Source organism: Mus musculus, chromosome 1 (assembly GCF_000001635.26).
Source record: "Mus musculus strain C57BL/6J chromosome 1, GRCm38.p6 C57BL/6J".
NCBI classification, from domain to species: Eukaryota; Metazoa; Chordata; class Mammalia; order Rodentia; family Muridae; genus Mus; species Mus musculus.
The window spans coordinates 183,254,047-183,275,832 of record NC_000067.6 but is presented as its reverse complement, the minus strand read 5'-3'; the positions used below and the strand labels follow the sequence as shown (position 1 = coordinate 183,275,832).

General features: G+C 44.1%; 1 protein-coding gene and 1 pseudogene across 1 annotated transcript; one reads left to right on the top strand and one right to left on the bottom strand.

Annotated features, from left to right (window-relative positions):
• Positions 1 to 100: 100 nt before the first annotated feature.
• On the top strand, positions 101 to 21,533 carry Fam177b (family with sequence similarity 177 member B). Its single transcript, XM_030244966.1, is given in 6 exon segments — positions 101 to 106; positions 6,265 to 6,417; positions 6,863 to 6,936; positions 8,524 to 8,525; positions 9,108 to 9,241; positions 21,504 to 21,533. Coding segments are annotated over 6 exon segments (399 nt in total).
• On the bottom strand, positions 6,265 to 9,303 carry Gm34287 (predicted gene, 34287; annotated as a pseudogene).
• Positions 21,534 to 21,786: the final 253 nt, after the last annotated feature.

Below are 21,786 nucleotides of genomic sequence, written 5' to 3'. Positions count from 1 at the left end.
CGTGAATTGGGAACAGTGGAGGCTGGAAAGGGTTGGATAGTTCCTGTGTAAATTACCCAATGCTGGTTCTTTGCTGTTGTAACCCAATCCATTTGCAAACATGATGGTAAGTACCAAGAGAGTAGTAACAGACTGTTGGTGAGATGCCTTCCTCCTTCAAGTCAGAAGCCAGCATGAGCTTTCTTGGTATAAATAAACTGAAATGATTATAGATAACAAGAAAAATACTAAGATTGTTTAAAAACAGAAAAAACTTGCAAGTTTGTATTTTGTAATTCATTACATAGTTCCTTCCATACTCACTAAATTTAATCGCATGATTCATTAAGTGAATGCTGAGTTCCAGCCATACATCAGGACACGAATGTCACTGGGCAGAAGATGACAGCAGCAAACTAGGAAAAACATCACCTGCTGTGGTTTGAATGAGAATGCCCCCATAGGTTCACTTATGTGATATTTGGTCCCCAGCTGGTGAAACTTTGGGATTAAGGGGTATGGCCTTGTTAGAGGCGGTGTTTCATTGGATACAAGCTTCAGACTTCAAACTGAATCAAGATGTGAGCTCTCAGCTCCTGCCCCAGCGTTCTACCATGTGTTTGCTATGATGTAGATTAACCACCAGGAAGCCTAATTCATATGTTTTCTATAAGTTGCCTTTGGCTGTGATGTTTTGTCACATCAATAGAAAAATAAGCCAGAAGTTAGGACTCTAGAGTGGGCTACTGCTCACACAAACCTAGCCATGTTTGTTGTTTGTTTTGAAGAATGTGGAAGACTTATTTTGAACTATAAAATCAGTTGGACACTGAGCAAAGGTTAGGAGCTCAGAGGACAGTAGTTCTGGGGATAATGGGGACTGGAGGTCTAACTCAGGTTTTAGAGAAGAATATTAGCAATTGGGATAGAAAGCGTTCTCGTGAGATTTTGGCAAAGCATGTGGTTGCTCTCTGCCCTTGTCCTAAGGACATGCCTGAGACTAAACTGAAAGGTTAGATCAAGATTTGGTGGAGGAGAGTCTTCACTGTGACCTGATATTTACTCTGCTGGGTGTGTGATTACTAGAGTTTACTCTTGATGCAGATTTGTGAAAAGCAAGGGAGCAGAAAGAAAGAAAAATATACAGTTTAAGGAGGACCGGAGTCCTCAGGTCAGTCAGCCTTCCACCCATGTAGCCTGTACCTCCTGGGATGTGCAGCCAGGGCAGGACTGCATGCAGCTGTGGGCAAGGAGCATGGGGGTGGGGCTGGAGTCTCAGGCATGGAGTTCAATGACCATCCTCACTCCCTCCGCAGGAGAACGTCAGTCATGTGAGGGTAAAGTGCAGGTGATCACACTTGCTGTGGTTTCAAGACAACATCCAGGTCATGCCCCAACAAGACTGCCATAACAAAAGCACAAGAGGTCAGACCACAGTCCCAGAAGCCATTGTAAGGTTTGACATTGTAAGGCTTTGACTTGAGTGATCCCCTAGAGAGGTTTATACAGGAGTGACAGGACCAAAGAGTTGAACAACTTTGGCTGCTTGTTGTTGTTGTTGCTGTTTTAAGTCTAGACTATATAGGAAGCCTAAGGAGACCTTTACAAATAATACAGGTGTGTAGACCAGGGTGGGACAGTTGAATGGCAGAAATTCTTAGTGTTCTGGAAATATACAAGATAATTTCTTGATATATCTAATATGAGGTTTGGTTAAAGAATCAAGAATGGCCAATACTATAGGGATAGAATTGTCATATATTGAGATAGCAAGACAAGCAGGGTAGATTGTGTTATGTGGTGTGTGTGTGTATGTATGTGTGTGTTGATTCAGTCTAACCAGGATTGAGACATCCAAGAAAAGATGGCAAGGAGGTGGCTCTGTGAAATATAGCCAAAGCAAAAGCCTGATGTGGAATACATAAACCCCACAGTCATCTGAGTTTAGACAGTATTTAAGCCACAGAGCCAAAGGGGATAATGAAAAGGCAGCTGGAGGGCTGGTGAGATGGCTCAGTGGGTAAGAGCACCCGACTGCTCTTCCAAAGGTCCGGAGTTCGAATCCCAGCAACCACATAGTGGCTCACAGCCATCCGTAATGAGATCTGACTCCCTCTTCTGGAGTGTCTGAGGACAGCTACAGTGTACTTACATATAATAATAAAAAAAAATAAATCTTAAAAAAAAAAAAAAAAAGGCAGCTGAACACAGGATAGGGCCGGCTGATTACATTGTGTATCTGGGAGCACCCTTGATCACCTAAGAGTCAGGTTTTTAAGAAACAAGAAAAGATCTTCAGAAGAATTGAAAGGGTTAAAAAGTTTGGTACATGAAGTATTTGACCTAGGAATTGGTGTAAAGAGAAATATTGATGTTCAAAAATCAGTTTTAAGCTGTAAGACAGGCACAATGTTCAATAAGATGAATTCTGTATGGCATGTTTTCAAATGCCCATTAGGTGGCAGAAAAGCCTTCTCTAAGTCAGCTGTGAACTACCAGGTCTTCCCTCCAACCTTAGGCTCCCTAGGAGCCTTCTGAATTAACAAGTGGCAGAGAGGGGAACACCCTCTCAGAGGTGGGGGTGGGGTGGGGTGAAGAACTCGGGGGACAACGAAGGAGGGCACCTTTTGGAATGTAAATGTAAATAAATACTTTAATTTTAAAAAATTACCAAAAAAAAAAAAAAAAGAAGAAGAAGCAGCAGCTCCCAAACCAATGATTGTCTGGTGAATGCAGAACACCATTGTTACAAAGAACTGAAACTAGTATTTTCTACAGAGTCAACAGCTGTCGGCAGCCTGTGGTACACAGAGGACAAGCTGTGCTGGGCTGGATGTGTAGTTAGGATCATCTGGAAAGAGATGGATTTCGGTGGCCTTAAGGGGAATGAGCTGACTACATGCAGACCATTAAGCCCTAGTTAATCCTTCGTATGTTAAAGCTTTTTAGTTTGTGATGAGGCTGAAGGGGCGGGGCTCACAAGTAAAAGGTGAGGAACCGTCCTAGAAAATGCACAGAATGTTCTAGAACTGGCCTGAAGTCTAAGCTTTCTGTAACCCACCACCTCATCATGCCCACATATCTTTGTTTACATTTGAAAGTTACTTCTTTTCCCACTCTCCTTATGACACACACTGGTCATACATTAGCCTGCAAGCTAGGATCATCTACCCGGGCAGCTTTGCAGAATTCAGGGGCCTGGGACCCTCCCCCTGGGGCTGTGATCCAAGGAGCCTGCAGAGCATCTCTTTGGAACTTTCATCAAGACCCAGGTGATTTTAATACAAAGTCAAGTTTGGGAGCCACCAGATTTGGCCAATGCTGACCATGTAAATAGAGCAACCCTCCCACAATTCAAACATGTCCTACCCTATAAGAGAAACACAAGACCACTTCTGGGTCAGCACACACACACACAGGGCCTCATCTTGGCCTCAGATGAGTGCAATTAATTTATCGTTTGTGGGACAGCTTCTAGCATCAAATGTGGCCGTGCTGAGAACACCAAAGAGAACTAGTTACAGCAAGGAAAGAAAATCAGATCATGTGAATTAACTTCTGAAACTGTTTTATTTTCTTGTCATAGAACTTATTGTGTTTCTCATGGCCTGTATTTTTACGTGTTCAGTGTTGTCATGCTTTAGATATTGTTGGTCTTCATGAATTTAAATGCTGACTTATTCATCAGGTGCCCGCTGTAGCCTGCCTTCCTGTCATTTACCTGACACTCTTTCGTAACATGCTGGCACTCAGTCAGGGACAACAGGTGGACCCCTCGGGTCTCCTCCGTGATTCCTGAAGGTTCAGTGTTCTGACACTCTGCCTCAGAAGGTGAATTTAGCACGTCTGTCTTCCACACGTTCTAGAACTCTGGCCTTGCTGGTGGCATAACGTGAACCCAGTTCCATCTGCCAGACCCCACCTCCTAAAGCTCTGCCATTTGTTTGTAGCCCCTCAGGCTGGGGACCTGAATAACTTGGGTCTTTGGGAAATGTTCCAAATCTGAACTGTAGCACCTCCTCTCGAGCAATACAGAGTTCTCCAGTGGGAAAAGTAATTTTAAAAATGGTACTTTTGTTTGTTTGTTTGTTTGTTTGTTTTTCCGAGACAGGGTTTCTCTATGTAGCTCTGGATGTCCTGGAACTCACTCTGTAGACCAGGTTAGTCCCGAACTCAAAGATCTGCCTGCCTCTACCTCCCAAGTGCTGGGATTAAAGGTGTGCAATGCCACCACTGCCCAGCTAAAATAGCACTTTTTATTTATTCCTGGCTAGCTTCCATGAATGAGACAGAGACTATAAGATTTACTTGATAAGCTTAATGGCTCAATAACTGGGCAGTTAATCTATTTTAATCTGCTGAGCTAATCTGGCTACCTCCCAGCCAAAATCCCTGAGATACTTGTGTAACTTTTTCAAATCCTATTTTTAATGAGGTTCTTAAACCCTCTCTTGTAGCCCACCACCCACCAGAGGTAGTGGAAAATAAAGGATACAGGGGGAGTGGACCTGTTTAGACAGTTTCTTTGAAGCTACTCCTGTCTGTGTTGTCTGGCAGTTGGCAGTTGCAGGCAGCAGCAGCTCCATCCACTTGCAAACACTTCACAGATATACCAGCAGTTCAGTTCAGTAGAGTCAGGTTAGCCACAGCAGTGACATGACCTAGCAGAGATAGCCAGGCCTCAGCCTTGGCTCAAGTCAGCAGGAGGGACCCAGAGAAACACCAGAAAAAGTTCTAGGCTATTCCCCTCTCAGGGAAATGAAGACCATTGAAGACTTGAGACCCACAAGCATTGCATAGCTAGCTGTGCCAGCAAGCCAAACTGTCTCTGACACTCTGTGGAGTCCAATTTATACCCTCCAAACATCACGTGTCCTCCACGTGCCTTGCCTCAGCACGGGCATCCAGTCAGCCCAAGTCTCCGGAAGTGGCAAGAAACTGCAGCACACCACCAGAAGTTTTTACTGAGTTTCTCTCTATGGAGTCCTGACAAATGGAGCTCAACTACACAATGTTAAGGCGGACCAATACATGCGTGTTGTTAGCAAAGAATCCTTCATCACGTATCCTTTCACATGCTTGCTTTAGCAGAACATCCTCTCACCTGTGTCTGCTTCAGCAAAACGTTCCTTCATGAGACTGCCTTAGCCTTTCACATCTGTGTCTACTTTAACGAAACTTCCCTTCACTTGTTTTCCCCAGCAAAACACCATCCAACCGACTTTCCAAAGAGTCCTAAGTTTCCATTTCATACTTGTGTTTTAGTTTTGGTCTGGCTTTCTGGGCTTCAGGTGCTTTTCCTTGTTTTCTCTTCTTGATCCTCCTCTTGGCTTAATCCTCTCCTCCTCTTCCTCCCCTTCCTCCCCCCCCCTTTCTCCTGGCTGACTAATCCCAGCCTTATTCTCTCTTCTGCCCAGTCATTGGCTGATCAACTTTTGTTGACAAGTCAGAGAATAGGTGGGGAGCAATGTCTACACAAACTTGAAATAGGAGACCCTCAGAATAAGCATTACAGTGCCATGTCATCTTGCAACCAGATATGGGGGGGGGGGGGGCAGAGAAATCAGCATTTGACTAACACAAGGATAATCTTTACACAGTGTCAAAAACATTATGTCTACATCCAGCTGTCTCACATACCACCCAATACCTAGTGTTGTTAGTGATTTTAAATCTTAACCATTCTAATGGGCATATTATGATATTTTGTTAGGCTTCGATATGCAGTTAGCAACTGATTAGTGACATGAGCATCCTTTCATGTGTTTGCTATCTGTAACTCATCTTTGGTAGTTTGCTAAAATCTTTTGGCAGTGCAAGAATTAACTTTTACCTACTGAATTATAGTAACTCTACATTAGTTCTTTACTGAAACAGGCTTTGCAAATTTCTTCTCTTGTCTGTGCAGAGTCTGTGCTTTTAAATGCACCCTGTAACACCCCTCAGTATAAACTAGAATGACTGAGAAACTTTGATGGCCAATGGGCTCCCTCTCACCAGTAGCTGTGGGGTTTACAGTGGTTAAATTATCGGGCAACCATGCTGAAACATTTTGTCCAAACATCCAATATCCCATTTTTACTAACTGAATCTCTTTGATTCTGATGCAGACTCACCATTCCCCACAGATGTGAAGAATCAAGATTGCTGACATGACTGCCTCTGCAGTCGGCCTTTACCTTGATTGAAAACAACCAGAAACCTCTTGGCTCTATATAAACGCTGCCCTGAGCAACTTGTCCTCGGGCATCCTGCTTTCAACTAACCAGGTGATCCCTTGTGGAGGAAGACCTTTTCCAGCGGTTAGAATCAGAACTGAGTGGATCTTGTAAGAACACCACTCCCAAAAGGATTATCTACTTTGCTGATGGAGACATCATGGAAGAATACAGCCCAGAGGAAGACAAAGACGGGGAGCAGAGCTCAGCACATGGCCCTGTAAGCTCAGCATAGCAGTATCAGTGGGAGGAGGGGAGTAAATGAGAGACTTGATCCCGGTAAATCATAGAGAAAATGTGGCTTTATCTTAAGTTTGGCCTCTACGATTACTTTCTAGATCACATACAGGCATCAGTTGACAGCCATCAATTAGTTTTCTCACTGACAAAAGAGAAAATTAAATATTATAATACATTTTGAAATCTCAAGGAATCTCCAGTCACCTGAGAGTAATACTTTTTCAAAATTTTGATCACAGTTATTTATTGTTGGGGTTGAGAGCACACATGTCTCGGTGTGAGTGTGGAGGCCAGCGGACAGCTTGCAGGACTCAGCTCTCTTCTTCTACCACATGGGGTCTGGGGTCGGAGCTCAGGTTGTCAGGCTTAGGGGCACACGCCTTTGCCCACTTGTTATTAATTATCCAAAATTGATTTCTCTTTAGTTTTTCAGTCTGAACGTTCATGGAGTCACACTTCTGGTGTGGGGCAGGATGAGTTGTACGCAATTCACTTTTTAGTAAGTACCGCTAAGGTTTGTTTCTTTTCTTGCTGTCTGAACTATGTGTTAATTAATTCCCCAAGATAGATGAGACTTTCAGCTGTTTCATCCACTTCCCAGGATTCAGAAATGGCTACCTGGTCACTTCTAAGTGCATGAGTTAACTGCAGTACAGACATGGAGCCTCGCCCCTCCAGACAGGTCCTTGTTTCTGCCGTCTGCTCTTCTCTAGGATGGGACTGGCTCTCCCGTGTAACGTCAGCATCACTGCCTTCCACCATTGTGGAAAGCGTATTCTTTGAATGCTCCTTCCATCTGACCCGTATCACTCCACCATTATTTGAATGTCACCTGAAGACTTACTTGCCAGTCATTGTCATGACCGAGTCGCCCTGTCCTCAGTCCCTGTGCTGTTCCTATTACAGCAACTATGAACAGGAATTATGGTTCTAGGCATGTTTACAGGTCTGTATCAGCCCCTGAAGACTGAGCCGCATGAGAGCAGAGATGCACATCTTTTTCTTATCTTGTCCCAATTTTTCTTCATTGAAAGTTCCTGCCATTGCTCTAACTGTCACTCTCTAAGTTTCGCAAACCCTGTCACATTCCTCTGTCTTAAGTGAAGGATGCAAGAAGTAGAAGCTAACAATCCTGAGTTTATTCTTCATCTGAACACACATTCAGGTTTTTAAAAACAGAATATTGTATGGCCCAGTTCTAAGTTCCCCCATCATGGTTACTCTAATATACTGTAAGACTCTGTCAAGCCTTAGCTTACAAGGGACCCCCTGAGTGAACCATACAGAGCTGGAATTGATGCAAAAGCAAGAGCAATTTATTGTTTCAGTGTACTGGGGTCGCCCCAGACCCAAAGGAGAGGTGGCAACCTCTGGCGAGTTTTTATATGGTTTCCAAGGGCAGAACAGAGCATCAGCAACTAGGCACAATATGATTGGCAAAACAGTGTGCCCTTTAAACTTATTGGTCTTTAGGGAATGAGGTGGCAAGGACTTCCCTTGTCTGAAGGTGGGCAATGGTCCGTCCTGAGGAAGGTGTCCCCACCTGCAGGTCGGTCCCCTCCCCACCCCTGTGTGGTCTGAGGAATGTTAATTAGCTTCTCCCTTCCCAAGGTCTCCCTTCCCAAGGTCTCCCTTCCCAAGGTCTCCCTTCCCAAAGTTCCTGAGCTGACCTTTTCAATGCCATGAACTTTATCGGTCCCTCCTGGGGACGTAACAAGTGGCTTATCTGGTTACTTGCACACATAGACTCGATTTGTTTTGCTTTCGCTTCTTTTCTTTTGAACCCAATTGGCAAAAGTTGAAAGGCTAATTTCCTGCTAACCCTCCGGCTTGTGAATGTGATAGGGAGAAAAAAAAAATTGCTTTTTACGTTAGAATTTTGAGAAAAGATACAATGTGGCTCTCATAAACGTACCTTTACTCACACATTAAAAAGGCTTTAGTGGATGCCGACCACATGACCGCTTGCCCTGTGCTGAGCTGGACTCTGCCACACAAAGACAAATGGCGATGTTTGCATGGGATTTGATTTTCAGTGAATAATATGGACTAGTAAACATGTCCAGAATTGTATTTGTGCTCACAGTGGTCAGGATAGGAACAATTCAGGGACCAGGGACACGGGAGACTCAGGAACGCTGACATAAAGTGAAGATTCTAAGAGAATTATGAGAGTCTGATTAGCTGAGGCAGGCTGTGGGCCATAACAGTGACCAGGGAGTCTTTATGTTACACTGAAACCAATCAGGCGGTGATTCAGTCAGGTGGACTGAGGCTTCCTCAATGGCAAAGGGACAGTTCTATGGAAGTTCCACTGGGGAGCCAAATCCAACCCTGATCATAACATACTGACCTGAGTTCTATGCTCGAGTTAGAAAACCTTGATGTGACTTAGGAGGAAGGAGTCGCCATATTTAGGTTCTTGCCTTAGCTCTAATGTAGGTCAAATAAAAGATAACAAGAAGTCTGTGGGATGAGACCATGGAGAAACAGTCTGCAGTGGTTTTCAGGGGGGGGGGGGCTTTGGCTTAGGAGGATAAAAATTTCCTGGACATAACCGTACACTCGTATGGTCCTGGCTAGTCCAGAGGCTCAGTGCGCTATAACAGGCTATTTGCAAACAAGTTTATAGACTCTTGGCACCGTGGCTGACGGTCAGCTTCAGTCACTGATTCCGTTCTTTTCGATGCATATTCTGCCTTTTGGCTTGTGAGCTCCTCGGTGGAAGATTTGCTGCTTTCTTTGGTCTGACTGAACCCAAACACCAGTAGGTGCTAAAGGAGTATCAGAAAATACAAACTAAGGTAGGTGAAGCCCTGCCCAGGGCACCTAGGGCTCTCAGACCAGAAGGGTGTTTGCTAGTTAGACTGCTGCTTGCTATAACTGGACATTGGCAGAAGCAATCCTCCTTAAGGGAGGAAGGGTTTATTTAGATTCACAGGACCCACGGCAGCAGAAAGGCTTGGTGGTCCTTGGCGCCATAGCAGTGAGAGTGTGGGGCTGTTCGTTTACAAGCAAGTGAAGCAGGAAGTAGAAGTAACAGGAAGCTGGCTGATCCTCCAGCGACCCACTTCCTCTAGCTAGGCCTACAGTTGTAAAATTACCACAATCTCCTGAAACAGCCCTGCCAGCTGGAGAGCAAGTATTCAGGTACGGAAGCCTGTAGGGACTACCCAGAAGTTAACGGGATGGGAGAGTGCTCTCTCTCACCTGGTAATCAAGCCCTGTGGTCGCACTGAGCTCCCAGGCTCAGACTGGCTCACGTTTCCAACGCCTCCTGTCCTGCGACACTGTGTAGTATCTGAGAAGAGGTCACGTGACGTCCTCAGAGAGAGAGAGAGAGAGAGAGAGAGAGAGAGAGAGAGAGACAAGAGCAATGGAGGCATGCATGCAGTGCTCAGCCTGCTCTGTCCATAACTCCGGGAACCAGCCCGTGAAAATGACACCCACCTTAAGGGCAGGTCTCCCCACCTTAGGCAGGTTAGGTGCATGTCTCACAGACGTGCCCACTGGCCAACCTAATCTCTAATTCCTCATAGAGACTCCCTTCCGAGGTGATTCTAGAGTGCTTCAAGCTACCAATTAAAACTAACAACAACATTTTAAATAGATTTTTAAAACAATTGATTTTTTTTTAATGTATTTTTTGGCATATGGGTACTTTGCATGTACATCTGTGCACCAAAAGATGGCATCAGACAGTTGTAATCTGCCGTGTGGGTACTGGGAATTGAATTCAGGGCCTTTGGAAAAGCAGTTGAGCGCTCTTAACCACTGAGCCATCTCTCCAGCCCCTTTAAACAGATTTTTAAAATTTGTTGTCGTTGAATTTTCAAAGTCTGGAAAAAAGGCTATGAATGTTAATCAGTAAAACACTTGCCTAGAACAGATCTCATGTTCAATTCTTGATACCACAAACAAACAAACAACAACAAAAACCAAACCCCAAATCCTAAAAGATCAAACATGGAACTTCCAGTAGTCCTGAGTATGACTTCGCCTCTTCACTTAGCTGCCTATGTGATTTTGAGATGCCAAAGTTTTTAAATTCAGACTCCATTTTAGAGAACCTGACCTAAGTTTGAACTCAGGTAAACTAACAGGCTGGTCCCTAGCATTAGTTTCCAAGTTGCCCCCCACCCCCACCCCCAACAGAGCCTGAGCCTAGCTCCAGTCTCTAGGCTAATGCCCAACAAGACCAGCGCCTCCAGGTTTCACACTCAAGACCAGTATCACGAGGTTAATCCTCCAACAAACCTGCACCCCAGGTTACAGGCACACCCTTGCCTAATGACCACCAAAGCAGAGGAGAGCAGAAGTTAAGGTTATGATCTGACTCCAGCACCAGCCAATTATGTTAAAAGCCACAGCAGCTTCCAGTGAGATGCTTGCACATGTATTCCCTGCTTGCTGCTTACTATAAAGCCTTGCCCCATAGACATTTGAGGCTCCCCCACCACCAAAACCATCCTGCATGACTGTGGTGCGTTGATGGGTGGGGGAGCTAGCTCAAATAGAATAAAAGACCCTGCTGTGAGTTGCATCAGATAGGCTCCTATCTGTTTTTTTTTTTTTTTTTGGGGGAGGGGGATTACTAACATTTCCTTGGCACAATTTTAGGTATCTAGATGTAAGGTCTACAGCCTCTTTCTTTGGGAAACACGTGTGACGTTTATGTCCTCATGTGTCATTGTTAAACAAAACGAGATAACATGTGAAAACAGATACTATAAATATTTGCTGTTCACACTTACTAGCTTCTGTAGACAGTCACATTGTTCACAGTCACCCAGCATCCATGCCTTCTGGGACACAGGCCCTTGGATAGCTCCACCCACACTGACTCTCACTGGTGACGGGCTTTGGCCAATGAGATAGCAGCAAATGCGCGCTGCTCTGAAGCTCTGAACACATTTGAATGTGAGGGCTTGATCTCTTGGAAAGCTCCAGGCTGTTAAGAAGCCAGACTTAGGAGTCATGAGAAGCCATATGAAAAGAGATTTCTGAGAAAGAAACACCGACCATTTTTTTTCAGAACCTAGCTCCAACCAAGGTCCCAGCGGATGTAGCCACATGAGTGACCTCCTGCTCTTACATGGAACAAATGAGCCATGCCGCAGAACCGGGGAACCCACAGAATCACAAGACTCTCTGACGCAATGTGACTGAAACCACAGCTCAGAGAGAAGCAGGGAGTTGGAGTTAGTTTGGTATGAAATCAAGGACAGAGCGAGAGCAGAAGGTGTAGTTAGTTGAATATATCAGGGTAAGATAAGTCGCAAACAGATGATTCCAAAGCCTTACATTGTCTGTGTAGGCGCCTGCCCAGGCAGGAAGTCTCCATGTGCTGGCTCAGTGTTAAACACTTTCCTGATCTTGGGATCCCTTCAAGTGGTGATGCTGAAACAGAGGCTTGGTGGAGAACTAAGCCCTGGTGATGAATATCTCCACTGCGAATGAGTTCTGTCCCCTCTACTTATGCTTCTTTACTAACAATCTACATTGTTGTGATTAATTGTATATGAGGTGCGACACTCCTCTCCCTCCTACCCCCGCCCCAAGGAGCCCAGAAAGGAAAGCATTTTATTTTGGTGGCACAGATGGGCGGTAGGTCAGTGAATTAATACGACCCTGGTTTCTTTCAGCTTTACTGACTCTATGACCCACCATCCCCGTGGAAGTTACTTAACGTGTCAGTGTTCTCAGGTCTAAAACTGGTTTGTCAAAAGAAGCTATAGTCAGTGGATTGATTCTGGAAGGATACTGAGGTATCTCATGGACTCCAAGAGAAGTCTCCACCGTGTCTAGAGCAGTCTGATAAGAAACTACCAAAGCAGGTGCCCTCTGTGTCTCTTCTGCACGGAGACAGAAGAACGCTCAATTCATTTTCCAATTCCTCTAACCAGTGACCTCAGCTCCAACTCCAAACATACAGCAGATTCTGGATAGCTCTCCTCTGTCAATCCCTAAGTTTAGGTCCAAGGAGGTAGATATATCGTAGTAATGCAGAAGTAGGGCCTTTTGCTCCGTGAAGATGATTCTCAGGAAAGGGGACTCAAAATGATTCCAACAGATTCATGCTGTGGATAGTTTATATGAAAATCGAGGAAAGCCACTTAGCCACAATTAGGCACTAGAGTCATGGTGTCGATTATAATTTTTAATATTGGCGATGTGCCAAGTTGATGGGCCTGGCTGTGATGCTGTTTCAGTGAGACCAGCACTTACGTACAGTGCAAGGGTGTCAGGGGTGGCACCCCATAATTCCATCAAAGGCCTGATAGAATAAAAATGTCCAGGATGGAGAATTTTCTTCTGCTGCTGTCTTCTATTTGATCTTCGACACCTTGGTTCTTCTTGTGCTCCTGGCCTGGGGTTTGGGGACATCCACTGCCCACCCCAGCCCACTCTCAGCCCTTGAACTGAGACCTAGGTCACTGCTTGTCCCATCTCACACCATTCTCGGGCTTTTGGACTCAGATTGATCTGTTCTACCACTGACTTTCCTGAAATCCCAGGATGCAGGTGGCAGACTGTGTGATTTCTTGGCTTCTGTAATCAAATGAGCCCTTTCTCCATAATAATATCTATTTAATTTCCCATAATAACATCTACCTACCTACCCACCCACCTCCCTACCCACCCACCCACTCACCCACCCTCTCACCCACTCACCCACCTTCTCACCTACCCCCCCACCCCCCACACACACCTACCTACCCACCCACCCACCTTCCCACCTACCTATCATTCCATCCCATTGGTTTCATTTCACTGGAGAAACTGATTAATAGGCAGCTGAGTGAGAATCTTCCTTTCATGGGTTTGAATAGTTTGTCCTCACTAGGCAGTCTTAGCTCTTTATCTGACATGCTCTGTTATTCAGCTTCAAGGGAAGTCAATCTGAGGGTTTTATGGATAGCAGCAGGGGCCACATCTCACAGTTAAGCACTGGCTACAAACGCCTCAGGTGTCAGATCAAAGCAAAAATTTATACTTGATTTAGTTGCTCTTTTTCTTTCAGCTTTAGTGTTTTTTTTTTTTTTAAACTTTTCTAATAAAACCATCCACTAATCAAATAAATACTTGTTGATGGTTCTAGGGAACTAGGCTGTGGTGGCTTGAATGAAAATAGCCCCTGTAGAATCATATTGTTTGAATGCTTGGTCCCCTGATGGTAGAACTGTTTGGGAAAGTTAGAAGGTGTGGCCTTGTTGGAAGAGGTGTGTCATGGAGGCAGGTTCTGAGGTTTAAAATCCTCACTCTTTTCCCAATGCACGCTCTCGCTCTTGCTCTCTCTCTCTCTCTCTCTGTGTGTGTGTGTGTGTCTGTCTGTCTCTGTCTCTGTCTCTGTCTCTGTCTCTGTCTCGCTCTCCTTCTCAATTGTGTCTTAGGATATGCCCTCTCTGCTGTGGCTGCTGCTATGCCTTGAACCCTTTGAAACTGTAAGCCAACTCAACGCTTTATTTTGTAAGTTACTCGATCATGGTGTTTTATCACAGCAGTAGAAACGTAACTGAGGCATAAGTCAGAATGTGATGTATGGGGAAGTGAGCTCCGCCCAGCAAACATTCCCACATGCTACCTTTCTTTTCTATAGGAAGAGAGGAGAATGCTTCCCCTTGAGGTCAGTGAGTGTTTGCAGGTCAGTTGAACTATGGGACTAATGTGTCCCCACCCCTCTCCCACAAATCCAGCTTCCGTGTGGACTCAATGTCAAAACCTCAATCTCACTGTGACTGTTTTAGGGATGGGCCCTGGGAGATGATTAGGTTGCTACAGTGAGTCCCTCTTAAGAAGATTTGTGTATAAGAAGCCAGAATCAGTCAGTTAAAAGGTCTATCATGTGGATTGTCCCATACACTGACCACGCTGACACCTAGAGATTTCCAGCTTCCAGAACTGTAAGAGGTACATATCTGATGTTTATAAGTCTTCTGGATTAATCTAAATTTAAATGACTTTCTGATTGTTGGTATTTTAGATTATTTATCAACATATTTTATTGTGTGTAACATAGGCAAATCAAGGTTAGTTTGCCAATGATTGAGCTACCCAGACCTTAACCTTCAGAGTAACGATTGAGAAAGCCTAAGGTGATCAGAGAAGCTCTTGACAAATGCACACAGGCATCCAACCTTTATCACCAACATAAATCATTCAAGTGCCTTTCCCTGAGTGAGCAGTCCTGCCAGGAAGAGCTGAGCCTTTTCATCTTTGCAGGCTGCTTGGTGACGATGCCCTTCAATTATCCCCATAAAAATTTTCTATCCCCTGCCAAATTGCACCACTTCCAACTGTAAGAACAATAATTAGTTCTTCTACCAGTAGCAGAGCGAACCCAGGCAAACCTTTAACCATTTTCATACCCAGGTACCTTGCAGAGCTTTGTCACCAGTGAGCACGCATAGCAGATAGCTTCTCAAGGGAGAGATGGGAAAGCATGGAGCTCTCTAGGAAGCACCGCATCGCTTACCTTGAGAATGGGAGGGCAAAGCATGGTCCCAATAATCTTGATTATTCCGAGGGGCAGTATTTTTATTAGGAAAAATTACTTGAAAGGAAGTAGATGTTATTTCTCTCTGGAATTTTATCTGTTTTCTTCAAGGCTGCCCAGAGGCTAGTAATAGAGACAAATTTTTATTCAGAATTGAGTAAAGTTCTGTAGGAAATAGCCTTAAATTAAATATTCATGATAGTCTTCAGGTATAATGAAGGAAACTTAAGTCTCATTGTCCGAGTAAGATGGCATCTTCCTGCAGGCAAGTTGGCTCTGAAGAATATATTGGTATTGGTTCTTCTTCAAATTGTAAGCAGATTGGTTCCTGAAATTGTATATGGAGCTACAAATGCTAATTTGGGGCAACTGACTAAAATATCTAGTTTCCTTTTTGGCTGCTGAGGTGGTTGGTAAATCAAGGCATCTTTCTTGAAATGACCACACCAAGTAGCCTAGGCTGGCTTCCAACTGAAGATCTTTCTGCCTCTGCTTCTGAAGTACTGGGCCACTCATCCCTTAGTTCCATGTATCATCTGAACAGGATCCAGATTTTTGGGGTACTAATCTAGGTTGTAGAGATATTCTGTAGACAATGGTTAACATCTACAGTTGGTTGACTCTAGGTAATAGCAGTCAATAGTCTGGGTGGGCCTAAGACAGTTAGTGGAGGCTTTTGAGGAGCAAAACTAGAGTTTTGAGGGAGGGAAAAAGATCTGTCTCAAAACTTTAGCATGTAAGCATTGTCAAACTGCCCTCTAATGTTTCTTTGTGCTTTCAGGTTGGTTCTGCCCTTGAGCAGGAGAGCTGCTTTTTTTGTTTTTGAGTTACTGTGGAGTGCTCAGTCCTCACCAGGACAGCCAGAGCACTCCTGTTTGCAAGGCTCAGAGACCATCATAGAAGAGGGGTAGAAGAACAGAAAGGCTGGAGAATGTGGACGTTGAGCTGGGAAGTGTCTTCAAAGACAGGACATGGGTAGTGCACTTACAAAGTCGCAGCAACTCTGGTCACCAGCACAAGGCCTGCACACGATCAAGCCTGTTAACATCTTAGCATGGATGGGGGAAGGGACACCTAAGAGTCCCCACTATCCAAGGAGCTCTTAGAAATCAATAGCTGCTGTGGTGACGAGGAGTGGCTTTTCTTCAGGGGTAGACTCTAATTAAACTTAGTGGGTCATAATGAAAACAAGAGGGGGATTGGGGGGGGGGGCAGGGGAAGAAGGGGTCCAGAGGGAGGGATGGAAGACAGATAAGAAAAGGTTAAGTATGATCAAAATCCATTAGATACACATATGGAAACAAAACAAAACAAAACAAAACAAAACAACAGGATGAAATGTTACCTGCATTTCTAGCCCACTAACCAGCTGTCTAGACTTTAGGCTTGCCAGGCCCATGAGTACATGAGCCAGGGCCTCTAAATAAATCCCGTTGAGTTGAGTCTATTTCCCTGGAGAACGCTGATGAACATAGTTTCATCATATGATGGCATTCAATAGTCATTAAGAAGTTACCACTGTGACTCTAGCTGCATATATATCAAAAGATGGCCTAGTCGGCCATCACTGGAAAGAGAGGCCCATTGGACTTGCAAACTTTATATGCCCCAGTACAGGGGAACACCAGGGCCAAAAAGGGGGAGTGGGTGGGCAGGGGAGTGGGAGTGGGTGGATATGGGGGACTTTTGGTATAGCATTGGAAATGTAAATGAGTTAAATACCTAATAAAAAATGGAAAAAAAAAAAGAAAAGAAAATGAAGTAAGATAAGTTAAAAAAAAAAAAAAAGACTAACACAAACACAACAAACAGAAAAACGAAAGCCAAAGAAAAAGCACAAGAAATACATACATCTGTTGTGTGTCTCAACACATATATTCTATGATTCTTCATTTATTCATATGTGTTAGTATCGCTTGAGAAACAGACATTTAAAATAATGTAATTTCAGGGCCACAGCAGTTGAATAAACAATGGAGGGGCTCTTCCCTAAGGAAAACTATTTCTCCCACTTTCAGCAAGCACCTTTACAATCAAAGTCATGTCACCTACCCCAGTAAGACTTTTAGAAATATTTTTATGTATCTATTGAAAAGATCATACAGTTCACATTTATGCATTGTTAATATTATAAATCCAATTAATTTACTTTGAATGTTTCTTTTTGCATTTATGAAATAAACCCATGTTTATTACATATTAAAAAAAAAAAAAAAAAGAAGTTACCACTGAGCCGGGCGTGGTGGCGCACGCCTTTAATCCCAGCACTCGGGAGGCAGAGGCAGGCGGATTTCTGAGTTTGAGGCCAGCCTGGTCTACAAAGTGAGCTCCAGGACAGCCAGGGCTATACAGAGAAACCCTGTCTCGAAAAACCAAAAACAAAAACAAAAAAAAAAAACAACCCCCCCCCCAAAAAAAAGAAGTTACCACTGAGCAACCCCACCAGCCTGTTGGCCTGTCATTCCCATGATGTAACCTGCAGAAACAGCTCTGTGCTCTGTTTATGTTGCTTCATATGACTTAGATTTAAACGTGTTCACACTCTTCCAGTATTGCACAGAACCCTTTATCTTGGCTCCCTTTGGCACCCCAGGTGACACCACCAGAGACTCTAATATTTATGAAGAAAAGCCTAGGTCTGCGTTCACTCAGCTCGCAGATTAAGTATGTAGAACACAGTATGAATTCCAAACTCCCCGTCCCCATCCAGCTTACTTTGGGACAATGAGAAGATAAAAGACAGGCTCAGGAGTCCTCACCAGAGACTACAAGGGAATGCTCAGAATTTGGGGGAGCGGGCGGGGGAGAATGCCTTGTCAAGGAAAGGCCTGGTGAATATTCAAGAGACTTCCATCTTAATTCCAGCTTCTTAGTTTGTATGGCTTGTCCTGAGAAGGATTAAGAAGAACAGGTCTCCTGGAGCAAGTGATGTTAACCAAATGCAGTGTGAGCATACCATTCAAAGCTCTTCTCCAGTGGGGTGGCCTGGTTCGGGCCATCTCATTTATTTTGAGTCGGCAGTATGATTTTCTGGGAAAAGAACCGTGAAGCATTCTCAGGGGATGCCTTAGATGAAAGTGGCCTTTCCCCCTCTGCAACCTTTATGTTTTCATCAGAGTTGCCCTCAGGCTGACCAGCTATGTAAGGTAAGACAGTACAGACAAAACTCTATTTAGAATTGAGTGGATTTGGGGCAAAAAAATGTATCTTAAGGTAAAGATTTGTCTTAAGTTGTCTTGGTGGAAATGTCTTAGTTTCAGGGACAAAGCAAGATGGCCCCCAAGGGCAGCATCAGTGATTGTCAGTGTTACCCTGGTTCTGTTGGTGTCTAGGACAATAACTAAAGCAGAACACTGAGCAGCGAGAGTGTATATTAAAATTCTCTTCTATGTGCATTTCTGTTTCAATTCTTTTGAGTGTTATTGAGTATGTCTAGACTCCAGGGACAGTGGCTGAAATTTCCAGGTTCTTGTGACCCAGGAGAAAGAATTGCACCAGGACAGATGGTTAGTGATAGACAGAGAGATAATTTATTAAGGAAAGGAAAGATAATTTAGATGAGAGTGTGCTAATGAGCTAGGAAAGACTTGCTCAAAAGCCCTGCATCAACAATCTCATGACTCTCATAGGTCATTTGCATGGTGCCTACTTTCTCTTGAATATGTATGCCGTGGGCTATGCGGGAACATATTCTTTTCGCTACACAAAGCCCCAGTGGAGAGGGGTTTTCAGTCTTCTTTTGCCAACTTGTTTGTTTCATGTGTCCACTTTGGAGTCTTTCTCTTCACATTTCTACCCTCCAGCCACAATATGACTTTTGTGGGAAACAGAATATGTTCAACACTTCCTATGGTGGTAACTTTAATTTTCAAATTGGCACAACCTGGACTCACCAGAAAGAAGAGTTTCAATGACAGATTGCCTACTTGGGTTGGCCTGCAGGAGACTGTTTTAACTAAGTTAATTGATATGGGAAGGTCCAGCTCACTATGGGTGGCACCATTCCTTAGGCAGGGGTGGTCCTGAACTGTATAACAATGAAGAAGCCAAATGGATTGCAAGCAGTCGTGTGTGTGTGTGTGTGTGTGTGTGTGTGTGTGTTTATGTGTTCATTCATTTCCTTTTGTTCTTTTTTTTTTTTTTTTGGTTTTTCGAGACAGGGTTTCTCTGTATAGCCCTGGCTGTCCTGGAACTCACTTTGTAGACCAGGCTGGCCTCGAACTCAGAAATCCTCCTGCCTCCCGAGTGCTGGGATTAAAGGTGTGCGCCACCACGCCCGGCTCCTTTTGTTCTTGACTGTGGGTGTGATATGCCTAGTTATTTGAAGTTGCTGCTTTGCCTTGACTTCCCTACAATAATAGACTGTAACCCAAAATTATAAACTGAAATAATCCCCTTTCTCCCATAAGTTGCTTTATTTTCAGAATATTTTATCTCAGCAACAGGAAACAACAGCAACCAGGATACCTCTCAATGTTTACTTACGTCTGTCTATACATGGATCCTAGATCTGTATGGGAAATAGGTGATGAGGAAAGGTGGGTCTGTGGAGAGCCGTTTCCACTATTCTAAGGGGAGATCTTCATACCTTGGTTCAGAGAATCCCATCATGGTGTGGATGCTTGGCTGCTGGGATCAGATTCTACAAGAAGGAGGAAGGCAGTATAGAGTCAGAATATGCACAGAGGGTTTACCTATGGCAGAAAGATTTTGAAAGAAAAATTTGAAAGAAAGAGAGCTTTGTTCATAGAGTGGGTGGGTTAGGAACATAGGTCAAGCTAAGATGGAAGGGTTCCCTGGCAACTTGTCCCCATATTGGTAGCGACTACTTTAGTCCTTTTGGTGGACAGGTGGGAAGTGCTAGGAAAAGAGAAGTTAAAGGTCCTCACAAATCTTGGGGACTTGGAGGAACTTCTTGCATATTGTGGAAGAGAGGAGACAGAGAAAGACAGAAAAACCAGAGTCAGCACTCTGGCTGGTGAAGACCCATAGGCCACCTTTGTAGACACCAGGAACCTAGAGACAGCCAAGCCCGGGCTAAGGAGTCAGTCGTGGTAATCCTAGCCCTTACTCTGCTACTCAGAGTGCACATGCTTTTAGAAAAGTCATTGAATTCCCCCGATGTCAGATATCTGATCTAGTGTTTGTTACTATACCTTCGATATCTTCTTCTGGGTATTAAGGCATTTAATATGAAAAGGGGAATCTCCAAAACTTAATCTTTGGAGGAGTCTGGTTAAACAAAGTGAAAAATGCTTATCCTTCCCACATTCATGTGCACTGGCGAGCTGTAAAAGGCAGATAAATAAAGTATACTCTTCTTTCCAGAAGGATCTGTGACGAGAGGGGCTGTGCACATAGTATCCCGGAAAGCAGCAGCTTAAGAAGTCCACTTTGAGAAGTCCTAAGCTGTACAGTTTATAAACTGCACTTCAATTCTAACATTACCCTTGTATAAAACAGGAGGATTTCTGGGAAATGGGTGTTTTCAGGTACACAAGTGACATGCTGAGCTAGGAGACATTTTGCTTTGATTTTTCCCAGCAGCCTCTCTGGTGGGTGTTTCTCTTTCTAATGGTGCCACCACTCCTGCTGCTGTGCAAGCTACAAACTTGACTCTTTGCTGCCATGCTAAATTGTGACGCTTTATTCTTTCCAATAGCTGAAAACGCATTTCAATGGACAGGCATATATATGTATATGTATATATATATATAATATATACATTATATATACATATGTATAATTAATTTTTGTGCATATGCGTGTGATGTACCCATGTCCCACTTCATATGTGTGGATGTCAGAGGATAATTTTGGATACTGGTGCACTATATTGAAACAGTGTCTCTTGTTGATCATTGCTGCATACATCAGGCTAGCTAGCCCTTCAGTATACTGGATCCTTCCACCCCTACCCACTTCTCACCATAGGAACATTGGGATTCCACATGCACAGTGCTGTGCCTGGGATTGCATGGGCTCCAGACTGGGGTCCTCATGGCAACAGCTTTACCCACTGAGCCATCCCCATTACAGATGGCTGTGAGCCACCATGTGGCTGCTGGGAATTGAACTCAGGACCCCTGGAAGTGCAGTCATTGTTCTTGACTGTTGAGCCATCTCTCCAGCCCCTGGGCCTATTTTTTTGATTACTGCTTTTAGTTGTGGAACACAAGACTCTTCCTTCTCAACTGTAAATCTTGTCATGTCTCTCTTCTTGATCATTTTCAAAGATCAACATGGCAACAGAGTACAACGTCAAATTCTTCACCATTATGTCTGGACAATGCCTAACTCATCTCTCTTTCCTATCTCAATCAGCAAAGTTCCTTGCTCCCTGAAAGTGGTCTTATATCATGATTTTTAATCTCTGCATACTTTCTCCCCTTGGGATTTCTAACTCTTATCTCTTCCCATCAAGACTATCACCTGCAATGAAATAGTCTTTTCATTCTAGACTCCAATCGCCTGTCACTTCTTTGAATACCCTTCCCCCTCCTTGCACCCAAATTTAGACACATGTTCTCCCTTCTCTGAGCTTCATGTGTACATATCTTATCTCACAGGCCCTGCCCGGTGTGATAATGATCTATTAAGCCACACTAATAATTCTTTAGATGATTGGTTTATTCAACACAAGGGATAGTGAACTGATTGGGCTTAACCATTCTGAAGATCCTTCAGTCCTGTCTGGATGACTCCAGAGCAAGGAAACAAATACACCCATGTACAGAGAAGCCAATACTATGACAAAGGAAAAAGCTTTGTTGAAAAATTAGCTAACCAGGAAATGGGAGGCAGGTTCACTCTGATTGGCTAGTGAGTGGGGTTTCCAGGGCTTTTGAGAGT